This window comes from Oncorhynchus clarkii, unplaced genomic scaffold (assembly GCF_045791955.1).
Source record: "Oncorhynchus clarkii lewisi isolate Uvic-CL-2024 unplaced genomic scaffold, UVic_Ocla_1.0 unplaced_contig_13371_pilon_pilon, whole genome shotgun sequence".
Lineage (NCBI taxonomy): Eukaryota > Metazoa > Chordata > Actinopteri > Salmoniformes > Salmonidae > Oncorhynchus > Oncorhynchus clarkii.
This window is the reverse complement of record NW_027258130.1, coordinates 6180-33107: the sequence shown is the minus strand read 5'-3', so window position 1 is coordinate 33107 and position 26928 is coordinate 6180. Positions and strand designations below refer to the sequence as shown.

Sequence of the window (26928 nt, the reverse complement as noted above, 5' to 3'; positions counted from 1 at the left end):
CAATGTCTTTCTGCAGTAAAGTTAAGACACTGTTGACCCAAGACAGGATGCTAATCAGTTTAACCTCCGAAACCTCTCAAAAAGGCCAGACCACAATAATACAGCTAGCGAGGGTAGCTACCAGCAGGAAGTAGGCTACCTATCCTGCACCCGCAAACACAAACATTACCCAGAATTCCTAGCATCACCATCTATCTATACAGTGCCTTCGGGATGAATTCAGACCCCTTCACTTTTTCCCCATATTTTGTTACGTTACAGCCTTATTCTAAAATGGATTAAACACTTTTTACTAATCTACACACAATACCTCCTAATGACAAAGAGAAAACAGGTTTTTACATTTTTTTTGCAAATTTATTACAAATTCGAAATGGAAATACCTTCTTTACATTAGTATTCAGACCCTTTTGCTATGAGACTCCAAACTGAGCGGCGGTGTATCCTGTTTCCAGTGATCATCGTTGAGATGTTTCTACAACTTGATTGGACTCCACCTGTGGTAAATTCAACTGAATGGACACGATTTGGAAAGAGACACACACCTGTTTATATAGAACCTTCCAGAAGGACAACCTATAAAAAGGTTTACAGTGCACGTAAGAGCAAAAAACCAAGCCATGAGGTCGAAAGAATTGTCCGAAGAGCTCCGAGACAGGAGCTGGAAGGCACAGATCTGACGAAGGGTACCAAAAAATGTCTGCAGCATTGAAGGTTCCCAAGAACACAGTGGCCTCAAGTGTCAGCTTCCTGGCAATGCCAGGTTTTTGGCTAAAATAAAATGTTGTGGTACTGGGTACAGTTCTTTGGCACTTGGATTAAAATCGGTGGCATGGTCAGATGACACGGCCACACTCATGAAAGGTTAAAGTCATAAGAGGTTAAGGAGCATTGGTAAGGCTTTTCTCCTGTGTGTTTCTTCTTATGCTCTTTCAGGTTCTGGGAGCAGTGGACGGTCTTATCACCTGAGTGTGTGTATTCTCTCATGCTTTTTCAGGTTCCCTAATCGGGTAAATGTCTTTTGACACTGAGAGCAGTGGTAGGTCTTTTTTTCTGTGTGTGTCCCCTCGTGATATTTTAGGCCCCCTAACTGGGTAAAAGTCTTTTCACACATGGAGCATTGGTAAGGCTTTTCTCCTGTGTGTTTCTTCTTATGCTCTTTTAGGTTCCCTAACTTGGTAAAATCCTTACCGCACAAGGAGCAATGGTAAGGTTTCTCCCCTGTGTGCGTCCTCTCATGCTCTTTCAGGTCCCCTAACCACCGAAAACTCTTTCCACAGTGGGAACAGGGGTAAGGCTTTTCTTCAGAGTGTATTTTCTCATGTTTTATCAAATACCCTAACTGGGTAAAATGCTTTCCACAATGAGAGCATTGGTAGAGTTTTTCTCTCGTGTGTATTCCTTCATGCCTTTTCAGATTTCCTAAATGTGTAAATCTCTTTCCACACTGGGAACATTGTAAAGGTTTTTCTCCTGTGTGTTTCTTCTTATGCTCTTTTACGTTCCCTAATGTGGTAAAATCCTTTCCACACTGAGCGCAATGGTAAGGCTTCTCCCCTGTATGTGTCCTTTCATGCTGCTTCAGGTTCTCTAACCACCTAAAATTCTTTCCACACTGGGAACAGAGGTAAGCCTTCACTCCAGAGTGAATTCTCTCATGTATTTTTAGGTGTGCTAATCGAGTATAACGCTTTCCACACTGGGAGCAATGGAAAGGCTTCTCTCCTGTGTGTATCCTCTCATGCTCTTTCAGGTGCCTTAACCATGTAAAACCCTTTCCACACTGGGGACATTGGAAAGGCTTTTCTCCTGTGTGTATTCTCTCATGCTCTTTCAGAAGTGATGACTGGTTAAATCTCTTTTCACAATGGGTGCATTGGAAGAGCTTTTCTCCTGTGTGTGTTCTCTCATGCTCTTTGAGCTTAGATAACCACTTAAAACTCTTTCCACACTGGGAGCAGTTGTGTCGTCTCGCTGGTTTGGGAATCTCTGGGTCTGGATTCTCTGAAGGACTCTTCCTGCTGTCAGAGTGAGAGTCTGGTCTCTCTCCTGCCAAAGATAAAACAGATTATTTTGTTAAACAGAGACCTGAATGAATGATTAAACTGTTTTCCTATGAGGTTTAATTCAGACTAGATCCTTCAAAATAAAATCATTATAAAATGCTGATTGGTTGATATTCGCGATAATCTCAGGTAATGCCTTTTAAAAGTTCCATCCATCCAATTTTTTTTAGGGGAATATTTAGGCTTTCTGATAATGTATAAACAATAATAAAACAAACAAATGTAAACCCACACACACTGTGCCATGAGGTCACTACAGCTTTCTGCTGTTAAGGGAGAGGCAAGATCTAAAGAAAAAAGTTTTTTAAAAAGCCCACTTTAAATCTGAGATTTTTTAAACTATCTCATCCATATGTAAAAAAAACATGAAGTCTTTGTCAATCCAAATGCCCAGATATTTATAGGAACCCGATCGATGGGAAAACCATCCAGTGAATAAATATATAGTCCATCTGAAACATCCTGGAGAGAACTACAGAACTACATGTATTTAGTCTTGTCCACATTACAGAACAAGTTTTAAACCAACCAGGGCGTTCTGTTAGGTAACAAGGTCAGATAGCAGCTCTAACATAGTCTGGCCAACAGTTGGGTCAATGGAGAGACCTCCAGTGCCTTCGGAAAATATTCAGACCCCTTGACTTTGTCCACATTTTGTTACGTTACAGCCTTATTCTAAACATGGATTAAATGTTTATCCTCATCAATCTACACACAATAACCCATAATGACATCACAATACCCCATAATGACATCACAATAACCCATAGTGACAAAGTGAAAACAGGTTTTAAAAAAACCCAGAAATACCTTATTTACATAAGTATTCAAACCCTTTGCTATAAGACTCAGAATTTAGTTCCGTTGCATCTCGTTTCCATTGATCATCCTAGAGATGCTTCTACAAGTTGATTGGACCTCACCTGCAGTAAATTCAATTGACTGGACATAATTTGGAAAGGCACACACCTGTCTATATAGAGCCTTCCCGAAGGACAACCATCTCCGCAGCACTCTACCAATCAGGCCTTTATGGTAGAGTGGCCAGACAGAAGCCACTCCTCGGTAAAAGGCACACGACAGCCCGCTTGGAGTTTGCCAAAGGGCACCTAAAGGACTATCCGACCATGAGAAACAAGATTATCTGGTCTGATGAAACCAAAACTTAACTCTTTGGCCTGAATGTTAAATCTGGAGGAAATCTAGCACTAGCCCTACGGTGAAGCATGGTGGTGACAGAATCATACTGTGGGAATGTCGTTCAGCGGCAGGGCCAGGGAGACTAGTCTGGATCGAGGGAAAGATGAATGGAGCAAAGTTCAGAGAGATCCTTGATGAAAACCTGATCCAGAGTGGTCCAGCCAGAGCCCGGAATGGAACCTGATCGAACATCTCTGGAGAGACCTGAAAATAGCTGTACAGCGACACTCCCCATCCAACCTGACAGAACTTGAGAGGATCTGCAGAGAAGAATGGGAGAAACTCCCCAAATACAGGTGTGCCAAGCTTGTAGGGTCATACCCAAGAAAACTTGGGCTGTAATCGCTGCCAAAAGGTGCTTCAACAAAGTACTGAATACTTATGTAAATGTCATATTTCAGTTTTTATTTTCGTTATAATTAACAAAAAATGATAAACAACCTGTTTTTGATTTGTTATTATGGGACATTGTGTAGATTGATGAGAGGGAAAAAACGATTTAATCACTTTTAGAATAAGGCTGTAATGTATCAAAATGTGGAAATGCACACAGCAGAGACCATGGAGGAGAGACACAACAGAGAACATGGAGGAGAGACACACAACAGAGAACATGGAGGAGAGACACAACAGAGAACATGGAGGAGAGACACACAACAGAGAACATGGAGGAGAGACACAACAGAGAACATGGAAGAGAGACACACAACAGAGAACATGGAGGAGAGACACACAACAGAGAACATGGAGGAGACACACAACAGAGAACATGGAGGAGAGACACACAACAGAGAACATGGAGGAGAGACACACAACAGAGAACATGGAGGAGAGACACACAACAGAGAACATGGAGGAGAGACACACAACAGAGAACATGGAGGAGACACACAACAGAGAACATGGAGGAGAGACACACAACAGAGAACATGGAGGAGAGACACACAACAGAGAACATGGAGGAGAGACACACAACAGAGAACATGGAGGAGAGACACAACAGAGAACATGGAGGAGAGACACACAACAGAGAACATGGAGGAGAGACACACAACAGAGAACATGGAGGAGAGACACACAACAGAGAACATGGAGGAGAGACACAACAGAGAACATGGAGGAGAGACAACAGAGAACATGGAGGAGAGACAACAGAGAACATGGAGGAGAGACACACAACAGAGAACATGGAGGAGAGACACACAACAGAGAACATGGAGGAGAGACACAACAGAGAACGTGGAGGAGAGACAACAGAGAACATGGAGGAGAGACACACAACAGAGAACATTTTTTTATTTTTTTTATTTTACCTTTATTTAACCAGGTAGGCAAGTTGAGAACAAGTTCTCATTTACAATTGCGACCTGGCCAAGATAAAGCAAAGCAGTTCGACAGATACAACAACACAGAGTTACACATGGAGTAAAACAAACATACAGTCAATAATAAAGTATAAACAAGTCTATATACAATGTGAGCAAAAAAACGATTTAATCACTTTTAGAATAAGGCTGTAATGTATCAAAATGTGGAAATGCACACAGCAGAGACCATGGAGGAGAGACACAACAGAGAACATGGAGGAGAGACACACAACAGAGAACATGGAGGAGAGACACAACAGAGAACATGGAGGAGAGACACACAACAGAGAACATGGAAGAGAGACACACAACAGAGAACATGGAGGAGAGACACACAATAGAGACCATGGAGGAGAGACACACAACAGAGAACATGGAGGAGAGACACACAACAGAGAACATGGAGGAGAGACACACAACAGAGAACATGGAGGAGACACACACAACAGAGAACATGGAGGAGACACACACAACAGAGAACATGGAGGAGACACACAACAGAGAACATGGAGGAGAGACACACAACAGAGAACATGGAGGAGAGACACACAACAGAGAACATGGAGGAGAGACACAACAGAGAACATGGAGGAGAGACACACAACAGAGAACATGGAGGAGAGACACACAACAGAGAACATGGAGGAGAGACACACAACAGAGAACATGGAGGAGAGACACAACAGAGAACATGGAGGAGAGACACACAACAGAGAACATGGAGGAGAGACACACAACAGAGAACATGGAGGAGAGACACACAACAGAGAACATGGAGGAGAGACACAACAGAGAACATGGAGGAGAGACAACAGAGAACATGGAGGAGAGACAACAGAGAACATGGAGGAGAGACACACAACAGAGAACATGGAGGAGAGACACACAACAGAGAACATGGAGGAGAGACACAACAGAGAACGTGGAGGAGAGACAACAGAGAACATGGAGGAGAGACACACAACAGAGAACATGGAGGAGAGACACACAACAGAGAACATGGAGGAGAGACACAACAGAGAACGTGGAGGAGAGACAACAGAGAACATGGAGGAGAGACACACAACAGAGAACATTTTTTTATTTTTTTTATTTTACCTTTATTTAACCAGGTAGGCAAGTTGAGAACAAGTTCTCATTTACAATTGCGACCTGGCCAAGATAAAGCAAAGCAGTTCGACAGATACAACAACACAGAGTTACACATGGAGTAAAACAAACATACAGTCAATAATAAAGTATAAACAAGTCTATATACAATGTGAGCAAATGAGGTGAGAAGGGAGGTAAAGGCAAAAAAGGCCTTGGTGGCAAGGTAAATACAATATAGCAAGTAAAACACTGGAATGGTAGTTTTGCAATGGAAGAATGTGCAAAGTAGAAATAAAAATAATGGGGTGCAAAGGAGCAAAATAAATAAATAAATTAAATACAGTTGGGAAAGAGGTAGTTGATAGGGCTAAATTATAGGTGGGCTATGTACAGGTGCAGTAATCTGTGAGCTGCTCTGACAGTTGGTGCTTAAAGCTAGTGAGGGAGATAAGTGTTTCCAGTTTCAGAGATTTTTGTAGTTCGTTCCAGTCATTGGCAGCAGAGAACTGGAAAGAGAGGCGGCCAAAGAAATAATTGGTTTTGGGGGTGACTAGAGAGATATACCTGCTGGAGTGTGTGCTACAGGTGGGAGATGCTATGGTGACCAGCGAGCTGAGATAAGGGGGGACTTTACCTAGCAGGGTCTTGTAGATGACATGGAGCCAGTGGGTTTGGCGACGAGTATGAAGCGAGGGCCAGCCAACGAGAGCGTACAGGTCGCAATGGTGGGTAGTATATGGGGCTTTGGTGACAAAACGGATTGCACTGTGATAGACTGCATCCAATTTGTTGAGTAGGGTATTGGAGGTTATTTTGTAAATGACATCGCCAAAGTCGAGGATTGGTAGGATGGTCAGTTTTACAAGGGTATGTTTGGCAGCATGAGTGAAGGATGCTTTGTTGCGAAATAGGAAGCCAATTCTAGATTTAACTTTGGATTGGAGATGTTTGATATGGGTCTGGAAGGAGAGTTTACAGTCTAACCAGACACCTAAGTATTTGTAGTTGTCCACGTATTCTAAGTCAGAGCCGTCCAGAGTAGTGATGTTGGACAGGCGGGTAGGTGCAGGTAGCGATCGGTTGAAGAGCATGCATTTAGTTTTACTTGCATTTAAGAGCAATTGGAGGCCACGGAAGGAGAGTTGTATGGCATTGAAGCTTGCCTGGAGGGTTGTTAACACAGTGTCCAAAGAAGGACCGGAAGTATACAGAATGGTGTCGTCTGCGTAGAGGTGGATCAGAGACTCACCAGCAGCAAGAGCGACCTCATTGATGTATACAGAGAAGAGAGTCGGTCCAAGAATTGAACCCTGTGGCACCCCCATAGAGACTGCCAGAGGTCCGGACAGCAGACCCTCCGATTTGACACACTGAACTCTATCAGAGAAGTAGTTGGTGAACCAGGCGAGGCAATCATTTGAGAAACCAAGGCTGTTGAGTCTGCCGATGAGGATGTGGTGATTGACAGAGTCGAAAGCCTTGGCCAGATCAATGAATACGGCTGCACAGTAATGTTTCTTATCGATGGCGGTTAAGATATCGTTTAGGACCTTGAGCGTGGCTGAGGTGCACCCATGACCAGCTCTGAAACCAGATTGCATAGCAGAGAAGGTATGGTGAGATTCAAAATGGTCGGTAATCTGTTTGTTGACTTGGCTTTCGAAGACCTTAGAAAGGCATGGTAGGATAGATATAGGTCTGTAGCAGTTTGGGTCAAGAGTGTCCCTCCCTTTGAAGAGGGGGATGACCGCAGCTGCTTTCCAATCTTTGGGAATCTCAGACGACACGAAAGAGAGGTTGAACAGGCTAGTAATAGGGGTGGCAACAATTTCGGCAGATAATTTTAGAAAGAAAGGGTCCAGATTGTCTAGCCCGGCTGATTTGTAGGGGTCCAGATTTTGCAGCTCTTTCAGAACATCAGCTGAATGGATTTGGGAGAAGGAGAAATGGGGAAGGCTTGGGCGAGTTGCTGTTGGGGGTGCAGTGCTGTTGACAGGGGTAGGAGTAGCCTGGTGGAAAGCATGGCCAGCAGTAGAAAAATGCTTATTGAAATTTTCAATTATGGTGGATTTATCAGTGGTGACAGTGTTTCCTATCTTCAGTGCAGTGGGCAGCTGGGAGGAGGTGTTCTTATTCTCCATGGACTTTACAGTGTCCCAGAACTTTTTTGAGTTAGTGTTGCAAGAAGCAAATTTCTGCTTGAAAAAGCTAGCCTTGGCTTTTCTAACTGCCTGTGTATAATGGTTTCTAGCTTCCCTGAACAGCTGCATATCACGGGGGCTGTTCGATGCTAATGCAGAACGCCATAGGATGTTTTTGTGTTGGTTAAGGGCAGTCAGGTCTGGGGAGAACCAAGGGCTATATCTGTTCCTGGTTCTAAATTTCTTGAATGGGGCATGTTTATTTAAGATGGTTAGGAAGGCATTTTAAAAAAATATCCAGGCATCCTCTACTGACGGGATGAGGTCAATATCCTTCCAGGATACCCCGGCCAGGTCGATTAGAAAGGCCTGCTCGCTGAAGTGTTTCAGGGAGCGTTTTACAGTGATGAGTGGAGGTCGTTTGACCGCTGACCCATTACGGATGCAGGCAATGAGGCAGTGATCGATGAGATCTTGGTTGAAGACAGCAGAGGTGTATTTAGAGGGGAAGTTGGTTAGGATGATATCTATGAGGGTGCCCGTGTTTAAGGCTTTGGGGAGGTACCTGGTAGGTTCATTGATAATTTGTGTGAGATTGAGGGCATCAAGTTTAGATTGTAGGATGGCTGGGGTGTTAAGCATGTTCCAGTTTAGGTCGCCTAGCAGCACGAGCTCTGAAGATAGATGGGGGGCAATCAGTTCACATATGGTGTCCAGAGCACAGCTGGGGGCAGAGGGTGGTCTATAGCAGGCGGCAACGGTGAGAGACTTGTTTTTAGAGAGGTGGATTTTTAAAAGTAGAAGTTCAAATTGTTTGGGTACAGACCTGGATAGTAGGACAGAACTCTGCAGGCTATCTTTGCAGTAGATTGCAACACAGCCCCCTTTGGCAGTTCTATCTTGTCTGAAAATGTTGTAGTTTGGAATTAAAATGTCTGAATTTTTGGTGGTCTTCCTAAGCCAGGATTCAGACACAGCTAGAACATCCGGGTTGGCAGAGTGTGCTAAAGCAGTGAATAGAACAAACTTAGGGAGGAGGCTTCTAATGTTAACATGCATGAAACCAAGGCTATTACGGTTACAGAAGTCGTCAAAAGAGAGCGCCTGGGGAATAGGAGTGGAGCTAGGCACTGCAGGGCCTGGATTCACCTCTACATCGCCAGAGGAACATAGGAGGAGTAGAATTAGGGTGCGGCTAAAAGCAATAAGAATTGGTCGTCTAGAACGTCTGGAACAGAGAGTAAAAGGAGGTTTCTGGGGGCGATAAAATAGCATCAAGGTATAATGTACAGACAAAGGTAAGGTAGGAGAGGTAACATGGAGGAGAGACACAACAGAGAACCTGAAACAGCATGAATACCATTGTTGCTGAGTGGCTGGGGGACAGCATGAATACCATTGTTACTGAGTGGCTGGGGGACAGCATGAATACCATTGTTACTGAGTGGCTGGGGGACAGCATGAATACCATTGTTACTGAGTGGCTGGGGGACAGCATTAATACCATTGTTGCTGAGTGGCTGGGGGACAGCATGAATACCATTGTTTCTGAGTGGCTGGGGGACAGCATGAATACCATTGTTGCTGAGTGGCTGGGGGACAGCATTAATACCATTGTTGCTGAGTGGCTGGGGGACAGCATGAATACCATTGTTACTGAGTGGCTGGGGGACAGCATGAATACCATTGTTACTGAGTGGCTGGGGGACAGCATTAATACCATTGTTGCTGAGTGGCTGGGGGACAGCATTAATACCATTGTTGCTGAGTGGCTGGGGGACAGCATTAATACCATTGTTGCTGAGTGGCTGGGGGACAGCGTGAATACCATTGTTGCTGAGTGGCTGGGGGACAGCATTAATACCATTGTTGCTGAGTGGCTGGGGGACAGCATTAATACCATTGTTGCTGAGTGGCTGGGGGACAGCATTAATACCATTGTTGCTGAGTGGCTGGGGGACAGCATTAATACCATTGTTGCTGAGTGGCTGGGGGACAGCGTGAATACCATTGTTGCTGAGTGGCTGGGGGACAGCATTAATACCATTGTTGCTGGGTGGCTGGGGGACAGCATTAATACCATTGTTGCTGAGTGGCTGGGGGACAGCGTGAATACCATTGTTGCTGAGTGGCTGGGGGACAGCATTAATACCATTGTTGCTGAGTGGCTGGGGGACAGCATTAATACCATTGTTGCTGAGTGGCTGGGGGACAGCATGAATACCATTGTTGCTGAGTGGCTGGGGGACAGCATTAATACCATTGTTGCTGAGTGGCTGGGGGACAGCGTGAATACCATTGTTGCTGAGTGGCTGGGGGACAGCATTAATACCATTGTTGCTGAGTGGCTGGGGGACAGCATTAATACCATTGTTGCTGAGTGGCTGGGGGACAGCATTAATACCATTGTTGCTGAGTGGCTGGGGGACAGCGTGAATACCATTGTTGCTGAGTGGCTGGGGGACAGCATTAATACCATTGTTGCTGAGTGGCTGGGGGACAGCATTAATACCATTGTTGCTGAGTGGCTGGGGGACAGCATTAATACCATTGTTACTGAGTGGCTGGGGGACAGCGTGAATACCATTGTTGCTGAGTGGCTGGGGGACAGCATTAATACCATTGTTGCTGAGTGGCTGGGGGACAGCATTAATACCATTGTTGCTGAGTGGCTGGGGGACAGCATGAATACCATTGTTGCTGAGTGGCTGGGGGACAGCATGAATACCAGGGACTGTGAAGAGACAAACACAAAGGTACAGACACATGCATTGTGATGTTGCTGTATTGTGTTGTAGATATGTAGTGGTGTAATAATGTTATATTATGTACTGTTTTATATTTTGTTTTCTGTGTAATGTAAGTGCCTTAATGTGTTTGGACCCCAGGAAGAGTAGCAGCTGCCTTGACAGGAACTAATGAGGATCCATAATAAACCCCAGGAAGAGTAGCTGCTGCCTTGGCAGGAACTAATGGGGATCCATAATAAACCCCCAGGAAGAGTAGCAGCTGCCTTGGCAGGAACTAATGGGGATCCATAATAAACCCCAGGAAGAGTAGCTGCTGCCTTGGCAGGAACTAATGGGGATCCATAATAAATCCCAGGAAGAGTAGATGCTGCCTTGACAGGAACTAATGGGGATCCATAATAAACCCCAGGAAGAGTAGCTGCTGCCTTGGCAACACTAATGAGGATCCATAATAAACCCCAGGAAGAGTAGCAGCTGCCTTGGCAGGAACTAATGGGGATCCATAATAAACCCCAGGAAGAGTAGCTGCTGCCTTGGAGGAATGGGCCAAAATACCAGCAACAGTGTGTGAAAACCTTGTGAAGACTTACAGAAAACGTTTGACCTCTGTCATTGCCAACAAAGGGTATATAACAAATTATTGAGATAAACTTTTGTTATTGACCAAATACGTATTTTCCACCATAATTTGCAAATAAATTCATTAAAAATCCTACAATGTGATTTTCTGGATTTTTTTTCTTCTCATTTTGTCTGTCATAGTTGAAGTGTACCTATGATGAAAATTACAGGCCTCTCTCATCTTTTTAAAGAGGAGAAATTGCACAATTGGTGGCTGACTAAATACTTATTTTGGCCCACTGTATTACAATTCTATTAATACATCATAACATATTACAAACAAGCTTATCTTTTAGGTTCTGAGCTCAGTGGACATTTATAAGTTATATTCTCCCAGAATCAATGGCGAGGCTCAGAGCCAGATATTAAAACGATATATTAATTCAACAAGGGCAGTTTGTGGCTCTGCTTTTAAGACGGTACTCACTGGTGATAATCAGATCTTCAGTCTCATCTTCCTCTCCTTCCACCTCCTCTTCATCTCCCAATACGTCTTCCTCCTCCTCTTTATGTAAGATAGCCTCCTCTTCCTCTCCAAAAGGTTCTTTCACTATAACATCCTCCTCTTCTTCTTTCAATGTTATGGCCTCCTCTTCCTCATTTTTCATTCTGACAGCTTCTACCTCCTCTTCTTTCACTGTGACAGCCTCTATCCCCTCTTCATCTTTCACTCTAAAAGGTTCTTCCTCTTCTTTCACTATAACATCCTCCTCTTCTTCTTTCAATGTTATGGCCTCCTCTTCCTCCTTTTTCATTCTGAAAACGTCTATCTCCTCTTCTTCCACTGTGACAGCCTCTATCCCCTCTTCTTCTTTCCATCTAAAAGATTCCTCTACTTCTTCCTCCTCTTTCATTCTGAAAGCTTCTTCCTCTCCTTTTACTGAAACATCCTCCTCCTCTTCTTTTACGACAACGTTCAGCCCCAGAGCTTCTTTCTCCGTCCAGCAGACCTCCTCTTCTTTAGCAAGAGGGGAGTAGCTTAGTGAGCTCATGGTTGGTGATGCTAGTTAGCATTAACGAGTAGCCTGGCGCTAAGCTAACTTAGCTAGCTAGCTACCTGTCTAACAACGTAAATATGAACTTAAATGGGGCAACTAGCTACACGAAAGAAGTTTAAAACACAGAGGCAAATATACACCGAAAGCGTCTAAAGAGCTCCAATGTTTTGACTATGTTGGATAGCAAGCCACAGATGTGACTGACTAGACTGTCGTGAAACAGGTAAGATGAACTAAGTACTTCCGGGTCGCAGATATGTAGAATCCTTCAGAATAAGAGTCCTGCCCTGTATACTTTCTAAAGGAATAATTAGTGAGAAAATTATGCAAAATAATGTGATTTATTTGTTATTGTTATGTATATATATATTTTTTTATCTAACTGGTCAACATTTATTTTGTGTGTACTCCTATCATGTATTGGGGCGGCAGGTAGCCTGGTGGTAAGAGCGTTGGACTAGTAACCAAAAGATTGGATCGAATCCCCGAGCTGACAAGGTGAACTCTGTCGTTCTGCCCCTGAACAAGACAATTAACCCACTGTTCCTAGTTCGTCATTGTAAATAAGAATGTGTTCTTAACTGACTTGCCTAGTTAAATAAAGGTAAAAAAATATATTGAAAAAATGACACCGTACATAATCACCTGTAAATTGTGTCAGTAAAAGGGCTCCATTCTCTTTTTCTTTTTGTTCATATCGGCCATAAAAGTCACAAAGTCAGAAGGCCCGCCTACTCGTGTGACGACACTAATACCGCTTTACTGCTCTCGGGAAATGACCAATCAGATGAGGGTGTGTGATGACGCGTATGCCGACAGGCTTGCAGGGGCAGACAAGAGACAAGCATTTATTTTATCTAGCGTTTCATCAATGACGTGTTTATTTATCAGCTATAATAAAACCAACCGTTATAAATGATCTATCAATGATGTGGTTATTTATCAGCTATAATAAAACCAACCGTTATAAATGATCCATCAATGATGTGGTTATTTATTATCTATAATAACACCAACCGTTATAAATAAAAAATGGTAATTGGACGTCTTATTCAAACTCAGCTTGCAAACTCATCATGATGTTGGCTACTTACTTGTCCTAACCCAAATGATGTTGGCTCTTACTTGTCCTAACCCAAATGATGTTGGCTCTTACTTGTCCTAACCCAAATGATGTTGGCTATTACTTGTCCTAACCCAAATGATGTTGGCTACTTACTTGTCCTAACCCAAATGATGTTGGCTACTTACTTGTCCTAACCCAAATTATGTTGGCTACTTACTTGTCCTAACCCAAATGATGTTGGCTACTTACTTGTCCTAACCCAAATGATGTTGGCTACTTACTTGTCCTAACCCAAATTATGTTGGCTCTTACTTGTCCTAACCCAAATGATGTTGGCTCTTACTTGTCCTAACCCAAATGATGTTGGCTACTTACTTGTCCTAACCCAAATGATGTTGGCTACTTACTTGTCCTAACCCAAATGATGTTGGCTACTTACTTGTCCTAACCCAAATGATGTTGGCTACTTACTTGTCCTAACCCAAATTATGTTGGCTACTTACTTGTCCTAACCCAAATGATGTTGGCTCTTACTTGTCCTAACCCAAATGATGTTGGCTACTTACTTGTCCTAACCCAAATGATGTTGGCTACTTACTTGTCCTAACCCAAATGATGTTGGCTACTTACTTGTCCTAACCCAAATGATGTTGGCTACTTACTTGTCCTAACCCAAATGATGTTGGCTACTTACTTGTCCTAACCTAAATGATGTTGGCTACTTACTTGTCCTAACCCAAATGATGTTGGCTCTTACTTGTCCTAACCCAAATGATGTTGGCTACTTACTTGTCCTAACCCAAATGATGTTGGCTACTTACTTGTCCTAACCCAAATGATGTTGGCTACTTACTTGTCCTAACCCAAATGATGTTGGCTACTTACTTGTCCTAACCTAAATTATGTTGGCTACTTACTTGTCCTAACCCAAATTATGTTGGCTACTTACTTGTCCTAACCCAAATGATGTTGGCTCTTACTTGTCCTAACCCAAATGATGTTGGCTCTTACTTGTCCTAACCCAAATGATGTTGGCTCTTACTTGTCCTAACCCAAATGATGTTGGCTACTTACTTGTCCTAACCCAAATGATGTTGGCTCTTACTTGTCCTAACCCAAATGATGTTGGCTCTTACTTGTCCTAACCCAAATGATGTTGGCTCTTACTTGTCCTAACCCAAATGATGTTGGCTCTTACGTGTCCTAACCCAAATGATGTTGGCTCTTACTTGTCCTAACCCAAATGATGTTGGCTACTTACTTGTCCTAACCCAAATGATGTTGGCTACTTACTTGTCCTAACCCAAATGATGTTGGCTACTTACTTGTCCTAACCTAAATGATGTTGGCTACTTACTTGTCCTAACCCAAATTATGTTGGCTCTTACTTGTCCTAACCCAAATGATGTTGGCTACTTACTTGTCCTAACCCAAATGATGTTGGCTCTTACTTGTCCTAACCCAAATGATGTTGGCTCTTACTTGTCCTAACCCAAATGATGTTGGCTACTTACTTGTCCTAACCTAAATTATGTTGGCTACTTACTTGTCCTAACCCAAATGATGTTGGCTCTTACTTGTCCTAACCCAAATGATGTTGGCTACTTACTTGTCCTAACCCAAATGATGTTGGCTACTTACTTGTCCTAACCCAAATGATGTTGGCTCTTACTTGTCCTAACCCAAATTATGTTGGCTCTTACTTGTCCTAACCCAAATTATGTTGGCTCTTACTTGTCCTAACCCAAATGATGTTGGCTCTTACTTGTCCTAACCCAAATGATGTTGGCTACTTATTTGTCCTAACCTAAATTATGTTGGCTACTTACTTGTCCTAACCCAAATTATGTTGGCTCTTACTTGTCCTAACCCAAATGATGTTGGCTACTTACTTGTCCTAACCCAAATGATGTTGGCTACTTACTTGTCCTAACCCAAATGATGTTGGCTCTTACTTGTCCTAACCCAAATTATGTTGGCTCTTACTTGTCCTAACCCAAATGATGTTGGCTCTTACTTGTCCTAACCCAAATTATGTTGGCTCTTACTTGTCCTAACCCAAATGATGTTGGCTCTTACTTGTCCTGACCTAAAATAGGTTTACTCTAATATCCGCATTGTTGTTTTAATAATATATTTTTATTTAAAATGTGCACAACAATTAAAATGTTTTTTGTCTGATATTAAGATGAAAACCTTTTAACTTTTATGTGCCACTCTGGCACCTTCTTATAGTCATTTATTTAACATCTGGAGATTTTTACTTAGTAAACAGTAAGTTGATGTACTTCCTCATAAAGCAGATAACGTGGGCGCTGTTTAGTATTGCCTTGCAGTTCACCTTTTAAGTATTATGTATCAATTTCTGTCTCTGTACAAAGGAATGATCTTCAAGCTGTGGAAGATGGCAAAACATAATAATTGATTGGAATTACATCTCACTTTTCTAGACGCCCAAAAGCTCTTTACAGTGTACAGGGAAACTCAGCTCCCTAACCACACTTACATATTTTTTCAATAAGTGCCATGGGATCCACAGCCACAAAGTCAGAAGGCCCGCCTCCTCGACCAATCAGATGAGAGAGTGTGTGTGTGCTGACCGGCTTCATCAGTGCCATTGGATATTTAGCAACCACAAGCACAAAGTCAGAAGGCCCGCCTCCTCGACCAATCAGATGACCAGCTTCATCAGTGCCATGGGATCTTTAGTGACCACAGAGTTGGGACACCCTGTTATAAAGTCCCATCTTCTTCCATTTTGAGGAACATTCCATTGCTAGTTTAGTAATTCGACATGATTCTAATAAAGTTGTACAAGTATAACTTTAGGCCGTCCCCTCGCCCATACCCGGGGGCGAACCAGGGACCCTCTGCACACATCAACAACAGTCACCCACGAAGCATCGTTATACCCATCGCTCCACAAAAGCCGCGGCCCTTGCAGAGCAAGGGGAACCACTACTTCAAGGTCTCAGATGCAAGTGACGTCACCGATCGAACCGCTATTTAGCGCGCACCGCTAACTAAGCTAGCCGTTTCACATCCGTTACACACGTTCTAAGGTTCAGTGATCTGCCTTTGGACTTACTGCTTTTTCTTGTTACATTTCAGCAGCACGTTTCTCTTTGGCTTTTTTTGATTGTCTGTCTTTCCTCGTGTGGAGTAAAAATCTCTGTTGTTCCTTTTCAAGACGTGGAAACACGTATGAATGCCACCAGGGGAAATGTATGTAAGACGTGGACACTAACACGTGTGAATGCCACCAGGGGAAATGTATGTAAGACGTGGACACTAACACGTGTGAATGCCACCAGGGGAAATGTATGTAATGGACACTAACAGTATGAATGCCACCAGGGGAAATGTATGTAATGGACACTAACACATATGAATGCCACCAGGGGAAATGTATGTAATGGACACTAACACGTATGAATGCCACCAGGGGAAATGTATGTAATGGACACTAACAAGTATGAATGCCACCAGGGGAAATGTATGTAATGGACACTAACACGTATGAATGCCACCAGGGGAAATGTATGTAATGGACACTAACACGGATGAATGCCACCAGGGGAAATGTATGTAATGGACACTAACACGTGTGAATGCCACCAGGGGAAATGTATGTAATGGACACTAACACGTATGAATGCCACCAGGGGAAATGTATGTAATGGACACTAACACGTATGAATGCCACCAGGGGAAATGTATGTAATGGACACTAACACGTATGAATGCCACCAGGGGAAATGTATGTAATGGACACTAGCACGTATGAATGCCACCAGGGGAAATGTATGTAAGTTATGGACACTAACACATATGAATGCCACCAGGGGAAATGTATGTAAGTTATGGACACTAACACATATGAATGCCACCAGGGGAAATGTATGTAATGGACACTAACACATATGAATGCCACCAGGGGAAATGTATGTAATGGACACTAACACGTATGAATGCCACCAGGGGAAATGTATGTAATGGACACTAAAACGTGTGAATGCCACCAGGGGAAATGTATGTAAGTTATGGACACTAACACATATGAATGCCACCAGGGGAAATGTATGTAATGGACACTAACACATATGAATGCCACCAGGGGAAATGTATGTAATGGACACTAACACATATGAATGCCACCAGGGGAAATGTATGTAATGGACACTAACACATATGAATGCCACCAGGGGAAATGTATGTAATGGACACTAACACGTATGAATGCCACCAGGGAAAATGTATGTAAGTTATGGACACTAACACATATGAATGCCACCAGGGGAAATGTATGTAAGTTATGGACACTAACACGTATGAATGCCACCAGGGGAAATGTATGTAATGGACACTAACACGTGTGAATGCCACCAGGGGAAATGTATGTAATGGACACTAACACGTATGAATGCCACCAGGGGAAATGTATGTAACTTATGGACACTAGCACGTATGAATGCCACCAGGGGAAATGTATGTAATGGACACTAACACGTATGAATGCCACCAGGGGAAATGTATGTAAGTTATGGACACTAACACGTATGAATGCCACCAGGGGAAATGTATGTAAGTTATGGACACTAACACGTATGAATGCCACCAGGGGAAATGTATGTAATGGACACTAACACGTATGAATGCCACCAGGGGAAATGTATGTAATGGACACTAACACGTATGAATGCCACCAGGGGAAATGTATGTAATGGACACTAACACGTGTGAATATAGTGACCGTATGTGCATACGTATATATTTGAGACTGTTGGACAACATAAATCTTGGTCGAACAGCCGCCTTTCGACCAGAACAATCAACTAAATGGGCTCAGCCATAAGAGCGATTGGTTCTTGAAGAATATACAGTGCCTTGCGAAAGTATTCGGCCCCCTTGAACTTTGCAACCTTTTGCCAGATTTCAGGCTTCAAACATAAAGATATAAAACTGTATTTTTTTGTGAAGAATCAACAACAAGTGGGACACAATCATGAAGTGGAACGACATTTATTGGATATTTCAAACTTTTTTAACAAATCAAAAACTGAAAAATTGGTCGTGCAAAATTATTCAGCCCCTTTACTTTCAGTGCAGCAAACTCTCTCCAGAAGTTCAGTGAGGATCTCTGAATGATCCAATGTTGACCTAAATGACTAATGATGATAAATACAATCCACCTGTGTGTAATCAAGTCTCCGTATAAATGCACCTGCACTGTGATAGTCTCAGAGGTCCGTTAAAAGCGCAGAGAGCATCATGAAGAACAAGGAACACACCAGGCAGGTCCGAGATACTGTTGTGAAGAAGTTTAAAGCCGGATTTGGATACAAAAAGATTTCCCAAGCTTTAAACATCCCAAGGAGCACTGTGCAAGCGATAATATTGAAATGGAAGGAGTATCAGACCACTGCAAATCTACCAAGACCTGGCCGTCCCTCTAAACTTTCAGCTCCTACAAGGAGAAGACTGATCAGAGATGCAGCCAAGAGATCTACAGCTGAGGTGGGAGACTCTGTCCATAGGACAACAATCAGTCGTATATTGTAAGATATCCATAAAAAAGTGTTGTTTAAAGTTTGCCACAAGCCACCTGGGAGACACACCAAACATGTGGAAGAAGGTGCTCTGGTCAGATAAAACCAAAATTGAACTTTTTGGCAACAATGCAAAACGTTATGTTTGGCGTAAAAGCAACACAGCTCATCACCCTGAACACACCATCCCCACTGTCAAACATGGTGGTGGCAGCATCATGGTTTGGGCCTGCTTTTCTTCAGCAGGGACAGGGAAGATGGTTAAAATTGATGGGAAGATGGATGGAGCCAAATACAGGACCATTCTGGAAGAAAACCTAATGGAGTCTGCAAAAGACCTGAGACTGGGACGGAGATTTGTCTTCCAACAAGACAATGATCCAAAACATAAAGCAAAATCTACAATGGAATGGTTCAAAAATAAACATATCCAGGTGTTAGAATGGCCAAGTCAAAGTCCAGACCTGAATCCAATCGAGAATCGAGAATCCAACCTCACTAAGCTCGAGCTGTTGTGCAAGGAGGAATGGGAAAAGATTTCAGTCTCTCGATGTGCAAAACTGATAGAGACATACCCCAAGCGACTTACAGCTGTAATCGCAGCAAAAGGTGGCGCTACAAAGTATTAACTTAAGGGGGCTGAATAATTTTGCACGCCCAATTTTTCAGTTTTTGATATGTTAAAAAAGTTTGAAATATCCAATAAATGTCGTTCCACTTCATGATTGTGTCCCACTTGTTGTTGATTCTTCACAAAAAAATACAGTTTTATATCTTTATGTTTGAAGCCTGAAATGTGGCAAAAGGTCAAAGTTCAAGGGGGCCGAATACTTTCGCAAGGCACTGTAACTTAAAAATGCCTCAAATGTTTAACTGTATTTCCCCATCAGAAACCAAAACATAATCTTGCATATCGCCACTGTTGGTAAACTAACACTGTATAGCCTCGAAATCTAGTTAAACCTATAATTTTGACCTTATGGATGGTCATATCATTATGACATCATGGATTAATTCTAGAATATACTATATATCCCGGAAACCTGGTTAAACAATCATTATGACATCATGGATGGCCAGTCCTTGTATTCATAGTGTAGTGAATTCAGAGCGAGGCCCTGAGCTGAACTCAAACCTGGGTCCAGCGACTGTCAACACCTTAACTGTTACACCAAGATGTCTGAACTTCTTGATGAGGTCGCTAGGTGTTGGGTTACGGTTGCTACAATATCGTTCTCTATGAATTTCAGAGTGGTTACATTTCTCCAGCCCCCATCCCTCAGCTGTTTGCCAAGTCTCTGGGCAGCCATTTTGTTTCTATTTAAAACCTGTTGTCCCTTTAAAACCTCTTCTGGATGGGACTCTTCATCTCATCTTAATTTCCACCTAAAATGACCAAAATCTAACTGGCTGAAGATCAGGACCTGAAGCAAGGATATTCATATTCCTGATACTATTTGAACATAAGTTTGTGAAAATTTGAAATGAATGTAGGAGAATATAACAATACTTTATTTAACTAGGCAAGTCAGTTAAGAATAAATTCTTATTTACAATGACGGCCTATCCCGGCCAAAGCTGGGCCAATTGTGCGCCGCCCTATAGGACTCCCAATCACGGCTGGATGTGAGACAGCCTGGATTCAAACCAGGGACTGCAGTAACGCCTCTTGCACCGAGAAGCAAGATGCCGTACACCGCTGTGATACAGCCCGGATTCGAACCAGGGTCTGTAGTACCTAAGCCCACTGCGCCACTCGGGAGCCAATAGATCTAAAATCAGATAAAACAAACAGAAAAACATTTGTTTCCTATTTTTATTTGATAATTGTTGAAATGCAAAAGAAAGGCCTTACATTGAGACAGGAAGCTGATAGGATCATTTTGCTGTTGTCCACAACATGGCAGCAGTGTGTGTGCACAGTGTCAGACTGACACATTGAAGAATGAGAGCGCTACATCATATTTTAGTATGACGTTCTCCCAGGTGTCCTTCATGAGTGTCAGACTGATACATTGAAGAATGGGAGCGCTACATCATATTTTAGTATGAAGTTTTCCCAGGTGCCCTTCATGAGTTTGCCCAAAAGTGAATGACTATAGAGAACATACTAAAATGCTATGGCAATAAAAAATAAAAATTACGTTGACACACACCCAGGAATGTCATACATGATGGATCATTAGCTTCCCTACGTAAAAGGTACTAACATGAGACGAGAACGCTGATCCATGAGACGAGAACGGTGATCCAACGCCTCCCAACACAGAAGTGTGAACTATTTAAGATAAGGGCCAAGTTAGCAGCCAACACTGACCCAATGTCATAAACGCACCACAAGTGAGGGCCAACAAGGGCCAACAAGTGAGAAGGAAAAAAACAATTTACAATTAGATTTTTAAACCCACAGTCGTCTACACAAGATTGTGCTGCTGATGCCAAGTCCCATAGCAGTCTCTTTCTGCTGTGAAGCAGAGGGTAACAGCACAAACAGTGCAGGTGACGGGAGATTTCTTGTGGCACAGAACACAACGACGCCTGCCTGCTTTACTCTTTTGGCCCTGAGGCACATTCAGGTCTGCAGTGATGCATTTTGGCAGGTGAACACCACTGGTGACAGGAGTAGAGGGGACAGGAGTAGAGCGGACAGGAGTAGAGCGGACAGAAGGTTCTGCAGTGGACTTTGTGCCGCAGTCAGCAAGCTCCTGGATGAGCAGCTCTCTGAAGGCTAGCGGTGTCATGGGGGTCTGTCCACAGCTCTGAGCCATTTCCTCATGAAGGATGAATGCATTCACCACAGCGATGTCGATGAAATGATAGAACAATGTCCTGTACCATTTCATTGTCTTGTGGAGAACATTGTTGTAGCCCAGCAGAGCGCCTGACAGGTCCACAACTCCCATGCTCTTGTTGTAATCCTTCACAGCAGCAGGAATGGGGACATCTTTAGTGGTCCATGCATCATTAGCGTCCTTCACACGCCTGTTGACGTGATCGCCACTGAAGGATTTGTGGATACTGGAGCACATCGCCACCTCTCTGGCATCCATCCACTTAACAAAGAGCAGGTCGTGTTTACGAATCCATCGCATGGTCCCCCTTTCTGCCCTCTTAGGCATGTCGTTTACCTTTGTTTTGGGAAAACCTACACTGTTGGGACGAATGGTGCCACAAGCCCACACATCCAGCTTCCTCAGGTTTGTAAACAGGGTAGGGCTTGTGTAAAAGTTGTCCACAAACAGTTTGAAGCCCGTCCCAAGCAGTGGAAAATCCAATAATTCCACAACGGAATCACAACTAACTCCCTTACCGGTGGCTGAGATGGATTTCCCCTCGTAAACAAAAAAATTCCAAGTGTAGGCACACGCAGAATCGGCCAAAACAAACAGTTTGTAAGCCCATTTTGTTTGCTTGTTAGGCATATGTTGTTTGAGGCCATTTCTAGCCTTTGAGGCTACTATCCTCTCATCTATGGACAGGTTCTGGTTGGGCTGAAAATGGGTCTTGCAGGCCTCAACCATGCTGGAGTAGAGAGGTTTGATTTTGCAGAGCCTATCAAAGCTTGCTGTGCCTCTCTTCTTGTCATTGACCTCATCAACTTGTGGGTCACTGATATGAAGCGCCCGCGAGATAGTCAGAAACCTGTTAGAAGACATGACAGTGGTGGGGAAAGGCAGTTGGTAGAGTGTTGACGTTCTCCAGTAGTCCTTCAGGGTTTTCAACTTCACCAACCCCATGTAAATTACCAGTGAGATGTAACAGTACAGGTCTTGGATGGAAATGGGCTTCCATGTCTCTTTCTTGCCTGCTTGTTTCTTAGCCCCATACTTGTTGGTGTTAGAAACCAGCGAATCAAGAACGGACAAGGAGAAAAACATCTGGAAAAGATGAAGGGGGCTGTACTCTGCAGTCATGTCCAGCTGAGGTCCTGGCTGCCTTTTCGGTCTAAATGTTGGTGGAAGTGGCTCCACGTCATCTTCTAGCACAGTGTGCCAACGGTCCTCTGCCTCGGTGGTAGTTGTCGCTGGTTCACTGGCCCTCCTCCGCTTCTGGGCTGACTTCTTCACACCTCTAGATGGCCGGGCCAGGGTGGGTGTGGAGCCAGAGACAGCAGGGGTCATACTGGAGGAACCAGTTCCTACGTTGGAATGAGTAGGGGATGGAGGACTGTGGTCTCTTTGGAGTGGCACCCAGAGGTCATCAGAGTCAGAGTCTCTACCACTATTGAGGATAAAAAAAAACATTAAGTTAGCTCTCAAGTTTACTGTTATTTTATTTAAACTTTAGTTTAGTAGAGGTGAGCCCTGCATCAATACATTACAGGTGAGAGCCCTGCATCAATACATTACAGGTGAGAGCCCTGCATCAATACATTACAGGTGAGAGCCCTGCATCAATACATTACAGGTGAGAGCCCTGCATCAATACATTACAGGTGAGAGCCCTGCATCAATACATTACAGGTGAGAGCCCTGCATCAATACATTACCGGTGAGAGCCCTGCATCAATACATTACGGGTGAGAGCCCTGCATCAATACATTACCGGTGAGAGCCCTGCATCAATACATTACAGGTGAGAGCCCTGCATCAATACATTACCGGTGAGAGCCCTGCATCAATACATTACAGGTGAGAGCCCTGCATCAATACATTACAGGTGAGAGCCCTGCATCAATACATTACGGGTGAGAGCCCTGCATCAATACATTACAGGTGAGAGGCCTGCATCACATTGTATACACACACACACATATATATATAAATGTCTCAAACGAATATACAACCATTTAAACAACTGCATTAGCACAAGAAGCAAAAACCTTTTTTACTTACTGATCTAAAAGTGGATCTTTTCCTTCCAAAAACATTTCTTCTTCGCTGGAATCATAACTGTGGTCACTCACAGAGTCCTCGTCCATTCCTTCTGTGTCACTCTCAATTTCTGCAATAATATCATCAACATGTTTATACTCGGACTTTGACTTAGCTTTTCCACTTTTAGTAGTCATGTCTTCACTTTTTCAGTTTTGAGAAAAGTTTGTAGAAGAGAACGAACCAATGTAAACTACCGTGTGTCCTGTTTCCGTTCACATACTGCTGGAAAGCCCAGCTCATTGGCTATCTAGCTAGCTATGTTTCAAAATGATAGGTGGTCATTGGACCAAGACACTGTCAATCAAGTGAACACAGCTCTTCTCATTGGTGCTTAATGATGGCTGACCTTCGTGGTATAATTGACGTGTTGCGTAGCCAATATGTAATGTAGAATGATGAAACATGGTTTGGTTGTCTTCTAGAGTGTCTGGGGGATTTGCACAGGAACCAAACTTGACCCGGGTTAAACAACGTTTTGCCGATTTAGATTTAGATTTCATAAATTGTTTTGTTGCAAGTTGAAAGAGTCTGAATTCATGCAGAATGCTGTATACAACATGGATCGGGATATAAACATGGATTTTATCAAACAAAACTACTGGGACCTTCGGGATGACAAATCAGAGCAAGATTACTGAATGTAGGTACATTATTTACCATCAGAGCAAGATTACTGAATGTAGGTACATTATTTACCATCAGAGCAGCAACTGTCCAGATTTAGAGATCCTGTAGAAGTATATAAAAAAATAGACACAACAATCAATCTGCAGTTCAACCAATAACAAAGCTGTAATTACACCACTGTTTTGGTAATAAGATGAAGGATGGGACTGGAGAAATGTAACTACTCTCAAATTCATAGACAGACCTATGGATGCAAGGACTGACCATCTATGATATCAACATTATAGTTTTAATCATATTGAGGCTATACAGTGTTGATTTACATTGTTTCTAAACATTGGAGTAAAAAAAAAGCTTATTTTGGATTCTGACAGTAAAAACTAAGCTAATGTTATAGGCATGTGTTATATTTAAGCAATAAGGCACGAGGGGGTGTGGTATATGGCCAATATACCACGGCTAAGGGCTGTTCTTAAGCACGACGCACCGCGGACACAGCCATTAGCCGTGGTATATTAGCCATATACTACAAACCCTCGAGGTGCCTTATTGCTTTTATAAACTGGTCTCCAACGTAGTTAGAGCAGTAAAAAATAATGTTTTATCATACCCGTGGCCTCCGCATCTACTTGTTTTTCTATAGTGACATGGTCCTCTTCCTTCTCCTCTTTTACGACAACATTCAGCCACAGACCTTCTTTCTCCGTCCAGCAGACCTCCTCTTCTTTATCAGGAGGAGAGTAGCTTAGTGAACACATGGTCGGAGATGTTAGCTAGCTAGGCTAATGCTAACTTAACCAGCCAGCTAGATGACCAATAATAACAACACCGTAAATATTCAACTAAATCTGATAACTAACTAGACGACAGAAGTGTGTTTAAAACACAGCGGCTAATATACACTAAAGCGTCTAAAGAGCTATATTGGTTCGTCTATTTTGTCTAGCACGCTACCGAGGTGTCTGACTAACTGTTGCTGCTGTTGAAAGAAGCGTTCCGTCCACTACATTATACGTCACACCAGCAGCATCGCCTTAAAGTCTCAGACTGCCATCTGCTGACTGGAGGGGGTAACGCAGTTGTGAGAAATGTATATTTTAATGATCAGACAAGTTGTCGTTAAGGAAGCATGACATTTTACCCACCAATGTAACAACAGTGTAGTTAAAGACTTAGTAACGTAGTTTCTGTCACGATCTGGTTACCTATATGTACAAAAGTACTAAATGTTTTTGCGTTATTACATATTTATTAACCTATTTCCGGCTATCTTCTAAATTACCCACAATGCAATATTTTTGCAACGCTATATTGATCTACTCTGTACTACCGAGTTGGTTTGGTCATGTTGGTTCGCAGTTATAATATTGAGAAAGTTCCAGTGAAACTCTGCTTTTCATCGACAGCTTTACTTAAGCATAATTTTTCTCCACACAGATATTATATATGAAATAATCGGGACATATTGTATAAAAATACTTATTTGTTTTTAGAATATTGTTTCCTAAATAATATGCTATTGGTGCAACTGGTAAATGCAGAGGGTCTTTTACTTCATTATAAGGAATTCTGATCACTTTACAAGGTCCCTGTAACACCTAAAGATTTTGCCATTGTTTTAGATGTCATTCCCTCAGGTATTGCTTTATTATTCAGGAATATGTCAAGACCAGTCAGAACATACCTACAATTAACCCTGTTGACTCATCAGTAGGAAATATGTGTTTTTAGAATATTACCTACAATTAAACCTGTTGACTCATCGGTAGGAAAGATGTGTTTTTATTTTAGTCCATTCAACAACAATAGAACTATATTTTCAAAATAATTTTGTATCTGTATCTTATGTCATGCCTTATTGGAATGGTTTTATTGATAATATCTGTTGGGAAAAAGGTTGAATGTTGCCACACACAAACCAACTTATTAAGAAAATTAAGGAAGTTTATTTTAAAATTATTCAGAAATATTATCCTGCCAACCACTATATGAAGTAAAGAGAAAAACATAAATTCAAATTGTACATTTTGTAATGACCACCCAGAAACAGTGTTGTATGTTTCGTAATGACCACCCAGAAACAGTGTTGTATGTTTTGTAATGACCACCCAGAAACAATGTTGTATGTTTTGTAATGACCACCCAGAAACAGTGTTGTATGTTTTGTAATGACCACCCAGAAACAGTGTTGTATGTTTTGTAATGACCACCCAGAAACAGTGTTGTATGTTTTGTATTCATGTAGGGAATCTGTGGCAAGACACCAGTAGATTCATAATTGACAGTGGTGGAAAAAGTACTCAGTAGTCATACTTGAGTAAAAGTAAAGATACCTTAATAGAAAAAGTGAAAGTCACCCAGTAAAATTCTATTTGAGTAAAAGTCTAAAAGTATTTGGTTTTAAATATACTTAAGTAAATTGAATTGCTAAAGTATACTTAAGTATCTAAAGTAAAAGTTTAAACCATTTCAAATTCCTTATATTAAGCAAACCAGACTGCACGATTATGTAAAATGTTTTTATTTACGGATAGCCAGGGGCACACTCCCACACTCAGAAATAACCTTCAAATG

General features: G+C 42.5%; 2 protein-coding genes across 2 annotated transcripts; both read right to left on the bottom strand.

The window, feature by feature from the left end:
- Positions 1 to 614: 614 nt before the first annotated feature.
- Positions 615 to 12381, bottom strand: LOC139395751 (zinc finger protein OZF-like). Its single transcript, XM_071143110.1, has 4 exons — positions 11861 to 12381; positions 11665 to 11734; positions 1848 to 2049; positions 615 to 1598 (listed from the first exon to the last, which is right to left on the bottom strand). Exons 1-4 carry the CDS (start codon positions 12227 to 12229, stop codon positions 962 to 964), a joined length of 1278 nt encoding a protein of 425 aa, XP_070999211.1. The 5' UTR covers positions 12230 to 12381; the 3' UTR covers positions 615 to 961.
- Positions 12382 to 20652: 8271 nt separating this feature from the next.
- On the bottom strand, positions 20653 to 25359 carry LOC139395749 (piggyBac transposable element-derived protein 4-like). Its single transcript, XM_071143108.1, has 4 exons — positions 24965 to 25359; positions 24424 to 24456; positions 23686 to 23794; positions 20653 to 23071 (listed from the first exon to the last, which is right to left on the bottom strand). Exons 1-4 carry the CDS (start codon positions 25110 to 25112, stop codon positions 21265 to 21267), a joined length of 2097 nt encoding a protein of 698 aa, XP_070999209.1. The 5' UTR covers positions 25113 to 25359; the 3' UTR covers positions 20653 to 21264.
- Between the last annotated feature and the right edge of the window lie 1569 nt (positions 25360 to 26928).